The sequence below is a fragment of the Rhinatrema bivittatum genome, chromosome 8 (assembly GCF_901001135.1).
Source record: "Rhinatrema bivittatum chromosome 8, aRhiBiv1.1, whole genome shotgun sequence".
NCBI lineage: Eukaryota > Metazoa > Chordata > Amphibia > Gymnophiona > Rhinatrematidae > Rhinatrema > Rhinatrema bivittatum.
In genome coordinates this window covers 2,380,889-2,398,863 of record NC_042622.1, presented here as the reverse complement: position 1 = coordinate 2,398,863, position 17,975 = coordinate 2,380,889, and the positions used below count along the sequence as shown (strand labels likewise).

At 44.4% G+C, this 17,975-nt stretch overlaps 1 protein-coding gene across 1 annotated transcript in view; it reads left to right on the top strand.

Moving 5' to 3' along the window:
* TTLL9 (tubulin tyrosine ligase like 9) overlaps positions 1-17,975 on the top strand; it is a 124,926-nt gene that overhangs the window by 87,371 nt on the left and 19,580 nt on the right. The window contains exons 9-12 of the mRNA XM_029611031.1: positions 9,551-9,609; positions 9,695-9,891; positions 10,108-10,221; positions 10,364-10,488. Coding sequence (XP_029466891.1) covers positions 9,551-9,609; positions 9,695-9,891; positions 10,108-10,221; positions 10,364-10,488 — 495 coding nt within the window. The remainder of the gene's footprint in view (positions 1-9,550; positions 9,610-9,694; positions 9,892-10,107; positions 10,222-10,363; positions 10,489-17,975) is intronic.

Genomic DNA, 17,975 nt, shown 5'->3' with positions numbered 1-17,975 from the left:
ACCTCTATTATATCCCCCTCCGCCATTTCCAAGCTGAACAGCCCTAACCTCTTCAGTCTTTCCTCATAGGGGAGCTGTTCCATCCCCTTTATCATTTTGGTTGCCCTTCTCTGTACCTTCTCCATCACAACTATCTTTTTTGAGATGTGGCGACCAGAATTGTAAACAGAATTCAAGGTGCGGTCTCACCATGGAGCGATACAGAGGCATTATGACATTTTCCTTTTTATTAACCATTCCCTTCCTAATAATTCCTAACATTCTGCTTGCTTTTTTGACTGCTGCAGCACACTGAGCCGACAATTTTAAAGTTTATCCACTATGATGCCTAGATCATTTTCCTGGGTGGTAGCTCCTAACATGGAACCTAACATCGTGTAACTACAGCATGGGTTATTTTTCCCTCTATGAACACCTTGCACTTGTCCACATTAAATTTCATCAGCCATTTGGATGCTCAATCTTCCAGTCTTGCAAGGTCCTCCTGTAATGTTTCACAATCCGCTAGTGATTTAACTATTCTGAATAATTTTGTACCATCCGCAAATTTGATAACCTCACTTGTCGTATTCCTTTCCAGATCATTTATATATATATTGAAAAGCACCGGTCCAAGTACAGATCCCTGAGGCACTCCACTGTTTACCCTTTTCCACTGAGAAAATTGACCATTTAATCCTACTCTCTGTTTCCTGTCTTTTAACCAGTTTGTAATCCACGTAAGGACATCGCCTCCTATCCCATGACTTTTTAGTTTTCTTAGAAGCCTCTCATGATGGACTTTGTCAAACGCCTTCTGAAATTTTTTTTTTCATTTTTTTCATTTTTATTAAAATTTCTTGATCACCTTTCACAAAAGGTCACGGCGATTCACAGTAAAAACATACACAAAATAATTGTAGAACATACCACATAAAAAAAAACATACCACATAAAAAAAATACCATCCAAATATACTACATCTACTGGTTCACCTTTATCCACATGTTTATTAACCTCTTCAAAAAAATGAAGCAGATTTGTTAGCAAGACTTCCCTTGGGGTAAATCCATGTTGACTGTGTGCCATTAAACCATGTCTTTCTATATGCTCTACGATTTTGATCTTGAGAATAGTTTTCATTATTTTTCCTGGCACTGAAGTCAGGCTCACTGGTCTATAGTTACCCGGATTGCCCCTGGAGCCCTTTTTAAATATTGGGGTTACATTGGCCACCCTCCAGTCTTCAGGTACAATGGATGATTTTAATGATAGGTTCCAAATTTTAACTAATAGATCAGAAATTTCATTTTTTAGTTCCTTCAGTACCCTAGGATGCATACCATCCGGTCCAGGTAATTTGCTACTCTTTAGTTTGTCAATCTGGCCTACTACATTTTCCAGGTTCACAGTGATTTGGTTCAGTTCGTCTGACTCATCACCCCTGAGCAGAAGGGATCAACGCACTGGTGCTTCCATGGCCGACCAGGGTACTTCTTTATGCCTTACCTCTTTGGCCTCTGGTCGGCAAGATTCTTCGCTGGATAGAGGTCCACCCAGGGAAAGTAATCCTGGTGGTTCTGGAGTGGCCTCGGCGCTGTGGTTCGCGGACCTAGTCAGTCTCGCCATGGATGGTCCCCTGACGCTAGGTCATCTTCCAAATCTACTTCGTCAAGGCCCTATATTTTTCATCCAGGCAGATCGCTTTTGTCTAGCAATGTGGCTTTTGAAAGGCAGCAAATAAAAAAGAAAGGTTATTTGGAGGACTTGATTTCTACTGTTCTGCAAGCGCGAAAGGCCTCTACCTCGTTGACTTACGTCAGGGTATGGAAGGTCTTTGAATTGTGTTGTGAGCAGGGCGTTCTTCCTCATCAGTTCTTGGTGGCGCAGGTTCTGGCGCTCTTACAGAGAGATTTAACCAAAGGGTTGCCCTTTAATTCCCTTCGGGTCCAATTTGCAGCCTTGGGATGTCTCATAGGCAAGGTTCATGATAGGACTCTGGTGTCGCTTCCGGATGTGATGCGTTTTCTCCGAGGTGGGTGGGGGGGGGGGAGGGCGAAGCATTTGAATCCTCTGGTCCGTCACGTTTGTCCGTCCTGGAGCCTTAATTTGGTACTTAGGGTCTTGTGTGAAGCCCCTTTTGAACCCCTTAAGCAGGCCACTTTAAAGGACCTCACCCTGAAGACAATGTTTTTGGTGACGATTTGCTCAGCTTGGAGAGTGTCGGAACTTTAAGCCCTTTCTTGCAGGGAGCCTTTTTTGCAAATTTCTGATTCTGGGGTCTCTCTTAGGACTGTTTCATCCTTTTTACCAAAGGTGGTCTCGGTCTTCCACTTAAGTCAGTCGGTGGAGCTTCCAGCTTTTTCTCACATCGCTCCAGAAATACCGCACGCTAGGGAGTTGAGGCGTCTAGATGTCAGAAGGGTTCTGTTGCGCTATCTGGAGGTAATGAATTCTTTCTGGGTTTCAGATCAACTGTTTGTTGTGTGGAATGGCACTAAAAAGGGTCACCAAGCATCCAAGGCAACCATTGCTCGATGGTTTAAAGAGGCTATTTCTTCTGCCTACATTTGTCGCGGCCGGCCTATTCCTGATGGGTTGAAAGCGCACTCGTTACGCTCTCAAGCCACTTCATGGGCTGAGTGTCAGCTGGTCTCACCACAAAAAATCTGCAGGGCGGTGACCTGGAAGACTCTACACACTTTTGCTGGACACTACCATTTGGACATCTAGGCTCCAGACGTCAGCAACTTTGGAAGCGGTGTCATTCGAGCGGGACTCTCAACGTCCCACCCTACATAGGGAAGCTTTGGTACATCCCAGCAGTCTGGACTGATCCGGGTACATACAGGGAAAGGAAAATTGGTTCTTACCTGCTAATTTTCATTCCTGTAGTACCACGGATCAATCAGATGCCCTCCCTTTAAGGGTGTTTTCACTCAGATTTTCTTGAGAGTCGTTTTTGCTGAAGAAGACTACAGAAGAAGGCTACAGGTTTCTTCTTATTCTGGGTTTGGCTTTTTTTTAGCCAGGTTTCTGTTTATTTCGACAGTTCCCTGTTTTGTCTTTTTCTTGATCTACAGTAGTTCTCGTTTTCTGCTTTGATAATGTTCATACTGAAGAGATCTAGGTGGCTCACCAGGTTAAGAGGGGGAGCTCTTCATGTTTTTCTCTGTCTCCATCTTCTGGAAGGGAGGCAAAACCCAGCAGTCTGGACTGATCCGTGGTACTACAGGAATGAAAATTAGCAGGTAAGAACCAATTTTCTTCTCAGTGTGTGGCAGCAGCCAAACAAGCAAATAGAATGTTATGAATTTTTCAGGAAGGAATCGAGAATAAAACTGAAAAAATAATAATACTTCTGTATTGATCCATGGTGTGGCCACACCTTGAGCACTGTCGGCCGGATTTTAAAAGGGTTACGAGCATAAGTTATGCGCGTAACCCTTTTAAAAAACCCCTGCATGCGCCGAGCCTATTTTGCATAGGCTCGGTGGTGCGTGCAAGCCCCGGGACGCACGTAAGTCCTGGGGCTTCACAAGGGGGGCGTGCCGGGTGGGCGGCGCGATTTACGGGGCATGGCGGGGGCGTGGCGCTGGCCCGGGGGCATGGTCGAGGCCTCCGGACCAGCCCCCAGGTCGGGTGATGGCGCGCGCAGAGTTACGCCTGCCTCTAGCCGGTGTAACTTTGCCAACAAACAGGTCGATCCAGTAACGTGCAGTTAAAGATTGCCCGTCTGTAACGTGCTGGGAGCGCACAATACAGACGAGTAAGGCCATCCAGCAATACAGTCTCCAGTTTCACGCGTCCTTAGCGCTTCCTAAAATAAACACCTAACCCTTTCCGCACCCAGCATGTAAATGAACGAAAAAGCTGTATAATGAAGGAATTAGCTATTCCCCTCCGATACTGTAACGGGCGCTGATATTATCTCCTTAGGAACGAGCTGTTTTGCCGCGGCCTTAACCTGCTACTTTACCGCCTCCCCCTAGAAGGAGTTAGGACTGTGAGTCTAGTAACAAATCCATCGACACCGCTTAAGATACTCAAACACAATAAAACAATAAGCCTGGCACCTTCCTTGATGTAGTACGTCCCGGATGCCCCCCCCCCTCCTCCCCAGCGTGCCCGCCACTACCCCTTTCATCAGCTGCATCCACCCATTATGCCCCTCACGGGCATGTCCCACTTCACAGAGCGCTCCCACTCAAATCCGTTCATGGGTATATACCCTTTCGCCCCCCTCACAGCGCCATGCTACCACTGCGACCCGGAGGAGGTAAGGCACAGCGGCGAAGACAGACGGGAGAGGAGAAAAAGCAGAGCCGAGCAAAGCAAAAGCGTGCAGCAAGCCGGCGAAATAGACCTGCGAGCAGAGGCAATAGCAGCGGTTCGGTAAGCCTGGCACCCTCCTTGATGTAGTACGTCCCGGATGCCCCCCCCCCCCCAGCGCGCCCGCCACTACCCCTTTCATCAGCTGCATCAACTGCGACCCGGCAGTCCCGTGAGGCCTACAAAAAAAAAAAATCCCCGGCTCCCGCGCCCCCGCACTGGCCCGCCGACTCTACCCCCCTCTCCTCCCGATCGGGCAGATAGGTGGCGGCGACGAAAACCAAAGCAATTTTTTTTTTTTCAAAAAGCGACATCACACATTGCATAAAATAATTTCTCCAGCCTTAAAGCGACTTACTTTTGGGATCTGTCAAGATCCCAAAAGTAAGTCGCAAAAGTAACTTACTTTTCTGAAGCCATCAGGAACATGATCTTAGCTCCTCCGGACGAAGACGAAGATGGCCGCCTGCACGGGGAAAGCGTGCAATTGGCCACTGAAGACGTGACCTCACGTCTTCAGCGGCCAATTGCACGCTTTCCCCCGTGCAGGCAGCCATCTTCGTCTTGAGCTACGATCGTGATGGCTTCAGAAAAGTAAGTTACTTTTGCGACTTACTTGACAGATCCCAAAAGTAAGTCGCTTTAAGGCTGGAGAAATTATTTTATGCAATGTGTGATGTTGCTTTTTGAAAAAAAAAAATTGCTTTGGTTTTCGTCGCCGCCGCCTACCTCCCGATCGGGAGGAGGGGGGGTGGTAGAGTCGGCGGGCCAGTGCGGGGGCGCGGGAGCCGGGGATTTTTTTTTTTTTTTTTTGTAGGCCTCACGGGACTGCCGGGTTGCAGTGGATGCAGCTGATGAAAGGGGTAGTGGCGGGCGCGCTGGGGAGGGGGGGGGCATCCGGGACGTACTACATCAAGGAGGGTGCCAGGCTTACCGAACCGCTGCTATTGCCTCTGCTCGCAGGTCTATTTCGCCGGCTTGCTGCACGCTTTTGCTTTGCTCGGCTCTGCTTTTTCTCCTCTCCCGTCTGTCTTCGCCGCTGTGCCTCACCTCCTCCCGGAGCAAGGCTGCTTTCGCGCCCTGCTCCGGGAGGAGAGACACAGCGACGAAGCAACAAAGACTTTTCGTGTTTTTTTACACTTCCTGGTTCCTGTCATTCCAAATGTCATTTGAAATGTCATTTGAAATGACAGGTACCGTCGCACCCAGGTTACTGTATAGGCGCTGTATTAAGCGCCTATACAGTAAAATGGGTTACGTGGCCATAACCCTTCCCTACCGCTTTAAAGCCGCGGCATGCATTTGCATGCGATTAGAGGAGAGTATCGGGGAGTTAGTGAAGAGAACTGTGGGTGCGGGGAGGAAGGGTGCGCCTGACACTGCCGCACTGTTTCTACCGCGGCCTTACTGGATCGACCTGAAAGGTAGGGGGAAGGGTTAGATAGGACCGGGGGGGGGGGGGGGGGGTTAGGTAGGGGAAGGGAAAGGAAGGTGCGGGGGGATAGAAGGAAAGTTCCCTCCAAGGGAGGGAACGGGCAGCGCGCGCAGGGCTCGGTGCGCGCAAGTTGCACAAATGTGCACCCCCTTGTGCGCGCCGACCCCGGATTTTATAAGATACGTGCGGCTACGCGTGTATCTTATAAAATCCGGCGTACTTTTGTTCGCGCGCGCATAGATTTAGAAAATCTACCCCTGTGTGTAGTTCTGGTTGCCCTATCTCAGAAAAGATAGTAGAACTAGAAAAAGTACAAAAATAGTTACGGAGATGGATTGGCTTCCTCATGAAGAATTGCTGATGAGTTAGGACTCTTCTGCTTGCAGAGGAGACGGCTGAGAGGCGATGCAACAGATCTACAACATCTTGAGTGGGCTGGAATGAGTAAATAGAGAGTGCTTATTTACTCTATCAAATAGCACTGGGACTAGGGGGATAGTCCATAAGAACATAAGATATGCCATACTGGGTCAGAACAAGGGTCCATCAAGCCCAGTATCCTGTTTCTAACAGTGGCCAATCCAAGACACAAGTACCCAAACATTAGATAAATGACAAGCTACTATTGCTTATTAATTACCGTAATATCAGTTTATGGATTCTTCCTCTAGGAACTTATCCAAACCTTTTTTAAATCCAGTTACACTATCTGCTATAACCACCTCCTCTGGCAACGAATTCCAGAGCTTAACTATGCTCTGAGTGAAAAATAATTTTCTTTGATTTGTTTTAAATGAGCTACTTGCTAACTTCATGGAGTGCCCCCTGGTCCTTCTATTATCTGAGAGAGTAAATAACCGATTTACATTAACTTGTTCAAGTCTTTTCATGATTTTTTGACTTCTATCATATCCCCCCCTCAGTCATTTTTTCTCCAAACTGAACAGCCCTAACCTCTTCAGCCTTCCCTCAGAGGGTGACCGTTCCATGCCTCTTTTCATTTTGGTAGCCCTTCTCTGTACCTTCTCCATCGCAACTATATCTTTTTTGAGATGCGGCGACCAGAATTGTACACAGTATTCAAGGTGCGGTCTCACCATGGAGCGATACAGAGGCATTATGACATTTTCCGTTCTATTAACCATTCCCTTCCTAATAATTCCCAACATTCTGTTTGCTTTTTTGACTGCCGCAGCACACTGAGCCGACAATTTTAAAGTATTATCCACTATGATGCCTAGATCTTTTTCCTGGGTGGTAGCTCCTAACATGGAACCTAACATCGTGTAACTACAGCAAGGGTTATTTTTCCCTATATGCATCACCTTGCACTTGTCCACATTAAATTTCATCTGCCATTTGGATGCCCAATCTTCCAGTCTTGCAAGGTCCTCCTGCAATTTATCACAATCCGCTTGTGATTTAACTACTCTGAACAATTTTGTATCATCTGCAAATTTGATAACCTCCTTCGTCGTATTCCTTTCCAGATCATTTATATATATATATATATATATATATATATATATGAGTAAGACTCATTTATATATATATATATATATATATATATATATATATATAAATGAGTCTTACTCATATATATATATATATATATATATATATATATATATATATATAAATGATCTGGAAAGGAATACGACGAAGGAGGTTATCAAATTTGCAGATGATACAAAATTTTTCAGAGTATATATACTCATATATATATATATATATATATATATATATATATACTCATATATATATATATACTCATTTATATATATATATATATATATAAATGAGTATATATACTCTGAACAATTTTGTATCATCTGCAAATTTGATAACCTCCTTCGTCGTATTCCTTTCCAGATCATTTATATATATATATATATATATATATATATGAGTAAGACTCATTTATATATATATATATATATATATATGAGTAAGACTCATTTATATATATATATATATATGAGTATATATACTCTGAACAATTTTGTATCATCTGCAAATTTGATAACCTCCTTCGTCGTATTCCTTTCCAGATCATTTATATATATATATATATATAAATGATCTGGACATCATTTATATCACATACAAGTAAAATGAATGCTGGACGCCAGAGAATGCAGGAACTGATGAATAGATGGAATTCTCTTCTACATCTTCAACATTTTTCAAGTATACTCATTTATATATATATATATATATATATATATATATATATATGAGTAAGACTCATTTATATATATATATATATATATATATATATATATATATATATATATATATATATATATATATATATAAATGATCTGGAAAGGAATACGACGAAGGAGGTTATCAAATTTGCAGATGATACAAAATTGTTCAGAGTATATATACTCATATATATATATATATATATATATATATATATAAATGAGTCTTACTCATTTATATATATATATATATATATATATATGAGTATATATATATATATATATATATATATATATATATATATATATATGAGTATATATACTCTGAACAATTTTGTATCATCTGCAAATTTGATAACCTCCTTCGTCGTATTCCTTTCCAGATCATTTATATATATATATATATATATATATATATATATATAAATGAGTCTTACTCATATATATATATATATATATATATATATATATATATATATATATATATATATATATAAATGAGTATACTTGAAAAATGTTGAAGATGTAGAAGAGAATTCCATCTATTCATCAGTTCCTGCATTCTCTGGCGTCCAGCATTCATTTTACTTGTATGTGATTGTATGATTGGTAGGAGTGAATGTAAGGTTTTTAGTATAGGAATATGGGGCTGGCACTTCCAGCATTGTAATAATATGAAGTCATGATTGTATGTATACATTATTATATTATGTGAATCTTGGTGATTTTGTAAATTATTTCTATTAATATTTAACATTAGTTTTTAATATTATTTTTGTAACCCTCCTCCTTTGTGTTGATGGTTCATTGATGTATGAGGAAGGTTTATTTTTTTCCTTCTTTGTTTTTGCTACATTTAACTTGCCAGTGCTTACGCTTTATCCTATTTTCTTCTGATAAAACTTAACAGGTAACAGATTTAGAGCAAGTTTAGGAAAGTATCTTTTTCAGTTAATGGAACTTGCCAGAAAATGTGGTTAAGAGTTTAAAAAAGATGTGGACAAGTTGCTGAAGGTCAGGTCTAGTAATAATTGGTTTCTTCACGTTAGTGACCCAGACTTTCGTGTTGGACTTCCGTGTGACACAGAAACAGGATGCTGGGCTGGCTGGACTTGTCCGATGCAGCCCGGCACTGCTTATGTTCTTAAAGACTCTTGGGGGAAGGGGCAATAGGCATTTATTATTATTTCTTGTGCACGGGCTGGGCAGGATGCTCATTTTCTCTCATTCAGGTGCATTTTATTAGAATTATTTTGGCCTGGAAGTTCCCTCCTGCTTCTTTGGGCTTCCAGCTGGGTTGGGATCCGGCACTGCCTGGGGATTTCATTGACACTTTGTGTGTCATATTTGTTTCCTGTCCTTTCCTTAGCTCACACGGCTGCTTCTGGACACCTGCAATCATGGGCGCTAAGTCTGGTTACTAGGGGTCACTTTTCTGTATCAGAAAATGGAAACCCAAAGTGCTCTGCATGCTAGAGCGGCTGCTTGTTTTCTGCTACAGTGCGAGACAGCTCTGGAACAGTTTTATTTTAATTCCAATGCATCAATTCCTACTGATGATTACAATAACTCTTGACAGCAGAACCAATTCCAGATATTCATCTCACAAATGTGGCAGTACAGAAAACCGCCCCAGACTACGATCCAGAGAAGGTGAGTTGGGGAGCTGGGAGCTATGTGTTGGTAAAAGGGCCACCTTCCCTTTTACCTTGTCTTCTGCGTCTGTTTGCTGTCTTAGGGCTGTAAGTGGATGATACAGCAGCTGCGACAGTATCTGACAGCCAAGCATGGCCCAGACATGGTAGAAAGGCTCTTTCAGGAGATGGACAATATCTTCATCAAGTCGCTGCAGAGTGTGCAGAAGGTGATTATAAACGACAAGCACTGCTTTGAGCTGTACGGATATGACATTCTCATCGACCAGCACTTCAAGCCGTAAGCATGGCTCGGTCACTACAGACTTGCTTTTTAAGTGTCTCCCTGTCGCCACTGCTTCAATCCCCCTCCACTACTCTCTTGCTGCCACCTGTCTAGATCCCCTACATCAGCAACTCAATGTTCCTTTCCCTCCTCTGCTTCCCCTCTCTACTGCCCCCTCCACCATCCTAGCCCTTGTCACTACTGCTTTTGCTTCTCACCTGTCTACCACAGGTGGCTGCTGGAGGTTAATGCTTCTCCTTCACTCACGGCCAGTAGCCAAGAGGATTACAAGCTTAAGTGTCGCTTGCTGGAGGATGTGCTTCATGTTGTTGACATGGAAGTAAGGTGAGTGCTTTGATACAGACAGGAAGACATGAAATGTGCGACATGAGAACCTTGACCTCGGTTTGTGTGTGGATCCTGCTGGAATCCAGCTTCCTGGGCTTCAAGAGCCATCCACGCTCTGCTTATGCCTTTTCTGCTTCAGGTTGACAGGGAAAGAGAAGCGTGTCGGGGGATTTGACCTCATGTGGAATGAGGGGCCAGTCTCACAGGAGGATGGACACCTGGACATGCCCTGCAATGGACACTTTGTGGCAAACACACACTTGGGTAACTACAGAACAGCAAAAGAAACAGCTTCATCTTTTTTCCTGTTTCATTTATTTGTTCCCCTCCTCTGCCCACTTAATGTGCAAATATGTATGGCACAATGAGGATAATTTTCAATGCCATTTCCATGGAAATCAGCTTTTTTGCCCATCTGATGTTTAGGTAAAAATATATGGATAGGACCTGTATGCCTATATGTAAAAAATCACCAAAGCTAATGATTTCCGAATTATCCCAAATAGCTGAAAAGCAAGTTGTTAATACAAACAAAAAACAGACTTTGAAATGTTTGTATGCTAATGCCAGAAGTCTAAGAAGTAAGATGGGAGAATTAGAATGTATAGCAGTGAATGATGACGTAGACTTAATTGGCATCTCAGAGACATGGTGGAAAGAGGACAACCAATGGGACAGTGCTATACCGGGGTACAAATTATTTCACAATGATAGGGAGGATCAACTTGGTGAGGGTGTGGCACTCTATGTCCGGGAGGGTATAGAGGCTCCATGTCAGCCTGTGTGTGTGTGTGTGTGTGTGGTAGAATAGTGCCTGGGCGTGTGAGTGGCAGCTTTGTGTGTGGGTGTGTGTGTGTGTGTGTGTGTGTGGTAGAATGGGTGTCTGGGTGCATGAGTGAGAGCTTGTGTGTGTGTGGTACAGTGGGTGCATGAGTGGCAGTGTGTGTGTTTGTAAGTGACAGAGTATGTATGAGCTTGTGTGTAAGTGACAGCATGTGTGTGAATGAGAGAGACTGGTCAGGGAGGTGACTGGTGTCTGTGTGAGAGAGACAAACACTGGTCAGGGAGGTGACTGGTCTGTGTGAGACAGAGACTGGTTGTGGCTGGTTGTGGGCTCTAAGGAAGAGGACTGTGAGGACAGAGCTTCAGCAGCCACTGCTGTGTGTGAGAGAGACAGAGACTGGTCAGGGAGGTGACTGGTCTGTGTGAGACAGAGACTGGTTGTGGCTGGTTGTGGGCTCTAAGGAAGAGGACTGTGAGGACAGAGCTTCAGCAGCCACTGCTGTGTGTGAGAGAGACAGAGACTGGTCAGGGAGGTGACTGGTCTGTGTGAGACAGAGACTGGTTGTGGGCTCTAAGGAAGAGGACTGTGAGGACAGAGCTTCAGCAGCCACTGCTGTGTGTGAGAGAGACAGAGACTGGTCAGGGAGGTGACTGGTCTGTGTGAGACAGAGACTGGTTGTGGGCTCTAAGGAAGAGGACTGTGAGGACAGAGCTTCAGCAGCCACTGCTGCTTCTGGTGAGTGCTATTGGCCTGCAAGGCAGCTTTTTAAGTTTATTTTTCTTGATTGACTGCCATTTTAATTATTGGGTATTATGTGATGTGTCTGCTTTTTAGAAATATTTTACTGATATTTGGACAATTTTTAATAATATTTATGAGTTTTTAATTGTTGGATGTTATTCTGTTCATCAGCTGTTTTGTAACATTTATTAGTATAGTTTTACAATTATTTCTAAGTGGGTATCTATCTATAGCAGCTTGGCTTGCTCTGTTTTCCTAATAGGAGGTGTATTAGTGTTTAGGGCCTGGTTTAATATTTGTAATGGTAAATTACTGTCTTTTCATAAGGAGGGCTATTGTGCCTGCCAGTAAAGAGAGTTTGTTTTGCGTTTACTGAGATGTCATCAAAACCAGAATATCTTTTTTTTGTATGGTGAGCTGCATGGGTAATGCCCTAGTTCTGCTCTGCACCCATTTTTGGGGGTCGAGGGGGTTCCTGAGGATGCAGAATGTATATTTATATTTTGCCCCGTGACAGTCACATGGTCAGTGTGTCACGCATGTGAGAACCATCTGTCAGATGTGTGCCAGCCAAAAAAGGGTTGAGAACCACTGCCCTATACAAGGGGACCAACAAATTCGCCAGGCACGCCTTTGCTTGCCCCTGGAACTCAGGCCTTCTATACGTGTATCCCCCATACCGCTAATAAGGATTCAGATGAAAGGATTCAGACGAAAGGCCCTCCTTTCGCTACACTACCCCACCACAGCAGTGCTACACGCAACTCGCAACCAACATACTTGTACTCCTCCCGCCTCGGCCTGCTTTTGTCCAACTTACATCCTTCTACATCCTCTAGCTCCCGGCTCTCCTTTTCGCTGCTCACCGCCCAGAAGCTCGCTTCGGGACCCCCAGCCTCACCCAGTCGGCGCCACCCCGTCTTGGGATTCAAGCCCCGCCGACCACCGAACCAGATTCAGCACTCCTCCGGCCCTCCTTTCGCCGCTCCCGACAATCGCCACCACGTGGGTACCAGCCGGCCTATCAGAAGCCAGGAGCCAGAAACCCCGAACCGCGCCAAATTTGAAAGTGCAGAATAAGGAAGTGACGACCAGCGAGGCAGAGGAAGCCAGGTGAGAGCCCTTTAAATCTCAGGCTCTAACTCCCGGCGTCGCGCCTTTGTACGCCCCTTCATACAGCCCCTGAAGCAAGACACTGCTTACACTCAGACTCAACTATTACCAGAGACCCCTCTCCCTTACTCGCTGTCCGCAACCACAGTTCAACTATCTCACTCAGAGCGCCTGGAATCTCCACTGTCCAATTATCCCCGCACCTCAAATAGGCAGCTGCACAGGCATGCTCTTCTCGGCCATTCCAATCATCCACAACTACAGGAGAAACGCCGCCACTACACTTGGTCAAATACCTCGCCACCAGCAGCAACAACAACAAAAAAGACTCATTCCCATTATGCTTTCTCCTCTAAACCAACTACTGGGTCTCACCCTATTCTCCTTAACCCTTTTGAATGCCCAATCACTCTAAAAAAAAAAACACACCTCTTATATGACTACCTCACTGATGAGATCTGTGCGCCATCACAGAAACTTGGCTAAAACCAGAGGATACGGCTCTCCTCAATCAACTCCCCCATCAATCCTTCGACTTCTTCTCCATCCCTAGAGTGAAGAAAAGAGGAGGAGGACTGCTTCTTGCAGCTAAAAAGGTTTTTCGATTGTCGCTCCATGTGGCAACCTCACAACAGGCTCTTGAATTCTCAGTCTTCAAATCTCCCCATCTACAAATTGGACTTACTTACGCCCCCCCAGGACTCCTTGATTCTGACCCATCTCCTTTAATTGAAATGATAGCTAAACATATCAACACCGATTCGCCAGCCATTCTTCTAGGAGACTTTAACCTTCATGTAGATGCCAACCCTCGGTCCCCTAACTGCGAATCCTTCCTTAACACCCTCCTCTACATGGGCTTCAATCAACTCATTCATGAACCCACTCATAAAGCAGGACATACCCTGGATCTTATTTTCATCAACCAAGGCTTAACCCAATCTTCACACATTGTCTGCCAACCAATCCCTTGGTCGGACCACAAGCTAATCTCCACCACCTTACTATACCAACATCCAAACCACTCAGCAACACAGAAAACCACAGTCCAATTCAGAAAACTCTGTAACCAGGAAACACTAATCTCCCAACTCCCACCGGAATTAAACCAACTTGACCTTACAGACGCTAACTCAGCTTTAGCCTCTTGGATCAAAATCTCAAACATAGTGGCGGACAAGACCTGCCCCCTCACAACCAAAATTATCAACTCCAACAAAGCCAACAAAAAACCTTGGTTCACTCCTGAATTAAAAACCAAGAAGCGCGATCTTAGAAAAATGGAACAGACCTGGCGCAAAAATCCTTCGCCTTCAAACCTGCAAACCTTTAAATGTCTCATGCACCAATACAGAATTGTCATCCTGCAAGCTAAAAGAGACTTCTATTCTCAGAAAATTCACCATTTCATCTTTGACCCTAAAGCCCTTTTCTCCTTGGTATCATCCCTTACCAAACCACCGACATCAGAAATTCCAGATGACAAAGCATCTTACAAAGCCACGGAGCTGGCTACTTTTTTCATGAACAAAATACCTAACTTACTTGCCTCCCGCATAGATAACAATGTTACAAGCCAACCACATCCGGTCTCCACCTCTCAGCCTCCCATCCCCAACCACACACAACTACCCGGTGTCCTACCTCCACGGGCAGACATCTTAGAGAATTTTGAATCCACATCAGCCTTGGAAATCGAATCCATATTAAAAAAAACTAAAGCCATTCGCTCACCCACTGGACTCGATTCCAGTCAACCTACTGATAGCTTCTGCCAAAAACTTCGCTAAGCCCTTCGCCCAGATCATTAATGCCTCCTTATCCCAGGGTCACGTCCCTGACCCTCTCAAACTTGCCATCTTGAAACCTCTACTAAAAAAACCCAACCTCTCCACAGACAACCCAGCTAATTTTCGCCCCATTGCAAATCTCCCTATCATTGCGAAGATCCTCGAAAGAATAGTCAACAAACAGCTCTCAGAATTCCTTGAAATCAACAACATCCTCTCCCCAGCACAACTTGGTTTCCGTAAATCCCGAAACACAGAATCTCTGCTATTATCACTGTCAGACAACATCCTCATGAACCTTGAAAAAAACAGCCCTGCCTGCTCATCCTTCTGGACTTAACCGCCGCATTCGACACAGTTAACCACGACTGTCTCATTGACAGATTAACCGACATCGGCATCAAAAACACAGCCTTAAACTGGTTTAAATCCTTCCTCCAGAACAGATATTACAGAGTCAAGATCAACAGCAAAGAATCTTTTCCATTCAGTTCCACCCTCGGAGTCCCTCAAGGCTCGTCATTATCACCAACATTATTTAACATCTATCTACTCCCGCTTTGTAAACTCCTCTCCGAGCTCAAATTAACACATTACGTGTATGCAGACGACGTCCAAATCCTCCTACCGATAATAGATTCTCTGGACAGTACTTTACGTCGTTGGAACACCTATCTATGCTCCATTAATAACCTCCTTTCAAATCTTAACCTGATTCTCAACACAAACAAGACCGAATTCCTCTTAATCACACAGGATGGTAACTTTTCTCTAAACAACCTACCCCCTACAACGCTCCCAACCATCTCTCCCAAAGTCAGAAATCTAGGGGTAGTCATGGACACTCAATTGAGCTTCACAGGCTTCATTAACAACACAATAAAGGAGTGCTACTTCAAACTTCAAGTATTAAAAAGACTAAGACCCCTCCTTCATTTTCAAGATTTCAGGTCTGTCTTACAAGCGATCATTTTTTCAAAAATCGATTACTGCAATGCTCTTCTTCAAGGCCTTCCAGACAACTCCATTAAACCTCTCCAGTTGCTTCAGAATGCAACTGCAAGGATACTCACAAAGTCTTACAAAAGGGACCACATAACATCGATCCTTAAGAAGCACCATTGGCTCCCAGTCAAATTCAGAATCCTCTACAAGCTTTTAGTAATCACCCACAAAGCCATTCTTAACATCTCTCCACTGGACCTATCGACCCCCCCTGCAACTTCATACTTCAACCCGTCCTCTGAGATTAGCGCAAAGAGGGACTCTTAGAACACCTACATTCAAAACCTCCTTTAGTAAAAGAGCCTTTTCCACCGCAGGCCCCAAACAGTGGAACCTGCTCCCACCGGACCTTAGGCTGGAACAATGCCCAATTACATTCAAGAAGAGACTTAAGACGCTACTATTCAGACAAGCCTTCCCATAACACTCGTCCTGGCCTCATCCTCCACGGACCTTCTCTTCCTAAGCTCAGATGCCTAAGCACTTTTTCTTCCGCTGCCTAAGCTATTTAATATATGTATATTAGTTTCATTAAATCTATGGTAACCCTCCGCTACCCTCCCCCCCACCTTCCAACCCCCTTCAAATCCCTCATTCCTACCCCCTCCCTCAGAATACCTTGTTACCCCAAAAAAGCCAACTCTTATCAGTTCTTACCAGTTTTGACACGTTACTCCCCATGCTTAAGCTGTATCCAAGTTTTTCTCTCCCCCTGTTCTATGTAAGACAACTTTGTCACACTTTTTTTTTTATGGTTGCAATGTAAACCAGAGTGATAATTAACTCTGTTATTTGAACTTCGGTATAGAAAAGTTAAAAATAAATAAATTCGCCTGGGTACAGCTCCCACTCTCATAACTCAGGATCAGGGCAGGTTGTGCCACCCCAACCTTCAGTCCCTATCCCTGACAGCCTGGATGTGGAAAGCTTGATCCTGCAACCACTCAATCTTTCAACTAATGTATCTCAAGTTCTGGTAGCTTCATGTAAGCCTTCCACATGAAAAACCTATTGTTTCCCGTCGATAGCAGGGCTGAATTAGCCATGCTGTCATGGGGATCTGTCAATCAGGTCCAGGAGGTGGAGCTTGTCAAAGCAGAGATCAGAGCTTTGCTCTCTGCGGCTGCGCATGTGTTCCCGTGCAGGAAAGTAACGGAATCTCCTCAGTCTGTTCTTTCCCCGCGCGGGATCGCACGCGGAGCTATTCTTCTCAGCATTAATAGAACAAAACATGTCAAAATCGGGGTTTAAGTCCTGTAATTGCGGCAAGGTAATGTCCGTCATGAATGGCCATGACCGATGTTACCGATGCCTAGGACCAGATCACAATCGGGAAGATTGTGAATTTTGCTCAAGGATGTCACCCTTGCACCGAAGCAAAGGGCCTACAGGCTTCAGGAACTTTTTGCCTCAATGGAGCCATCGGAGGCTCATTTGTCGCCTGGCCCTACGATTTTATCAGCTCCCTCAAAAAAGAGGGCATCATCATGGGATCCTCAGTCCTCCAATCTTGGAGGTAAGGAGGTGGCAAGCCGACAAAGGCCATTGGATTTTCAAAAATCCAAAGAGCCAGAATCGCCGGCGCAGGACACATTGGCGCCTAAAACTTCTGTGCCTAAGGCGCCTTATGCGCACACAAAAGGATCGGCGCATAGCACTTCAGCGCCTGAAGAAGTATCGGCGCACATTTCTATGCGCATGGCGCCGAAGACACTTGTGTGCCCGATGCCGAAGGACCCTGTGCGCACGGCGCAGAAGATTTCTTCTTTTTGTTTTTAAACAATTTTATTAAAGCAGAGGAAGAATAACGGTACAACAATGCAAGCCAAGCAAAATACAACAGTAACACCTGCACCGATAATGAAGATGCAAATTGAACATGTACTCCAATGCTTCAATAAGGAATTTTTGAGAACATTTCATTCCCACCCTCCCCTCCCTCCTTCCCCTCACAACAACAGATAAAATGATAACATTGGTAAGGTATGGTGTCTTTGATATTCAATATTCAGCGCTAAGATTTGCAATCATGTAAGGGAGTGCATGTATTTAGTCTCTAGAAAAACCTGAGGAGTTAAGCACCATAATTATGTCCCAGACTGACAAGGCACATCAACACTGCTCAGATCTTTACTCCTGAGCTGCCATCCAAACCTGATAGGGCCCCCAAATCTTAAGAAATGTTGGCAGCCGATCATGATGAATCGCAGTAAGACGAGCAAGTTGATAAATACCATGGAGTGTCTGTTGGACCTCAGGCAGGCTGGGCACAGAACTATCCTTCCAACGACGCGCCAATGTCAAATGGGTTGCAATGA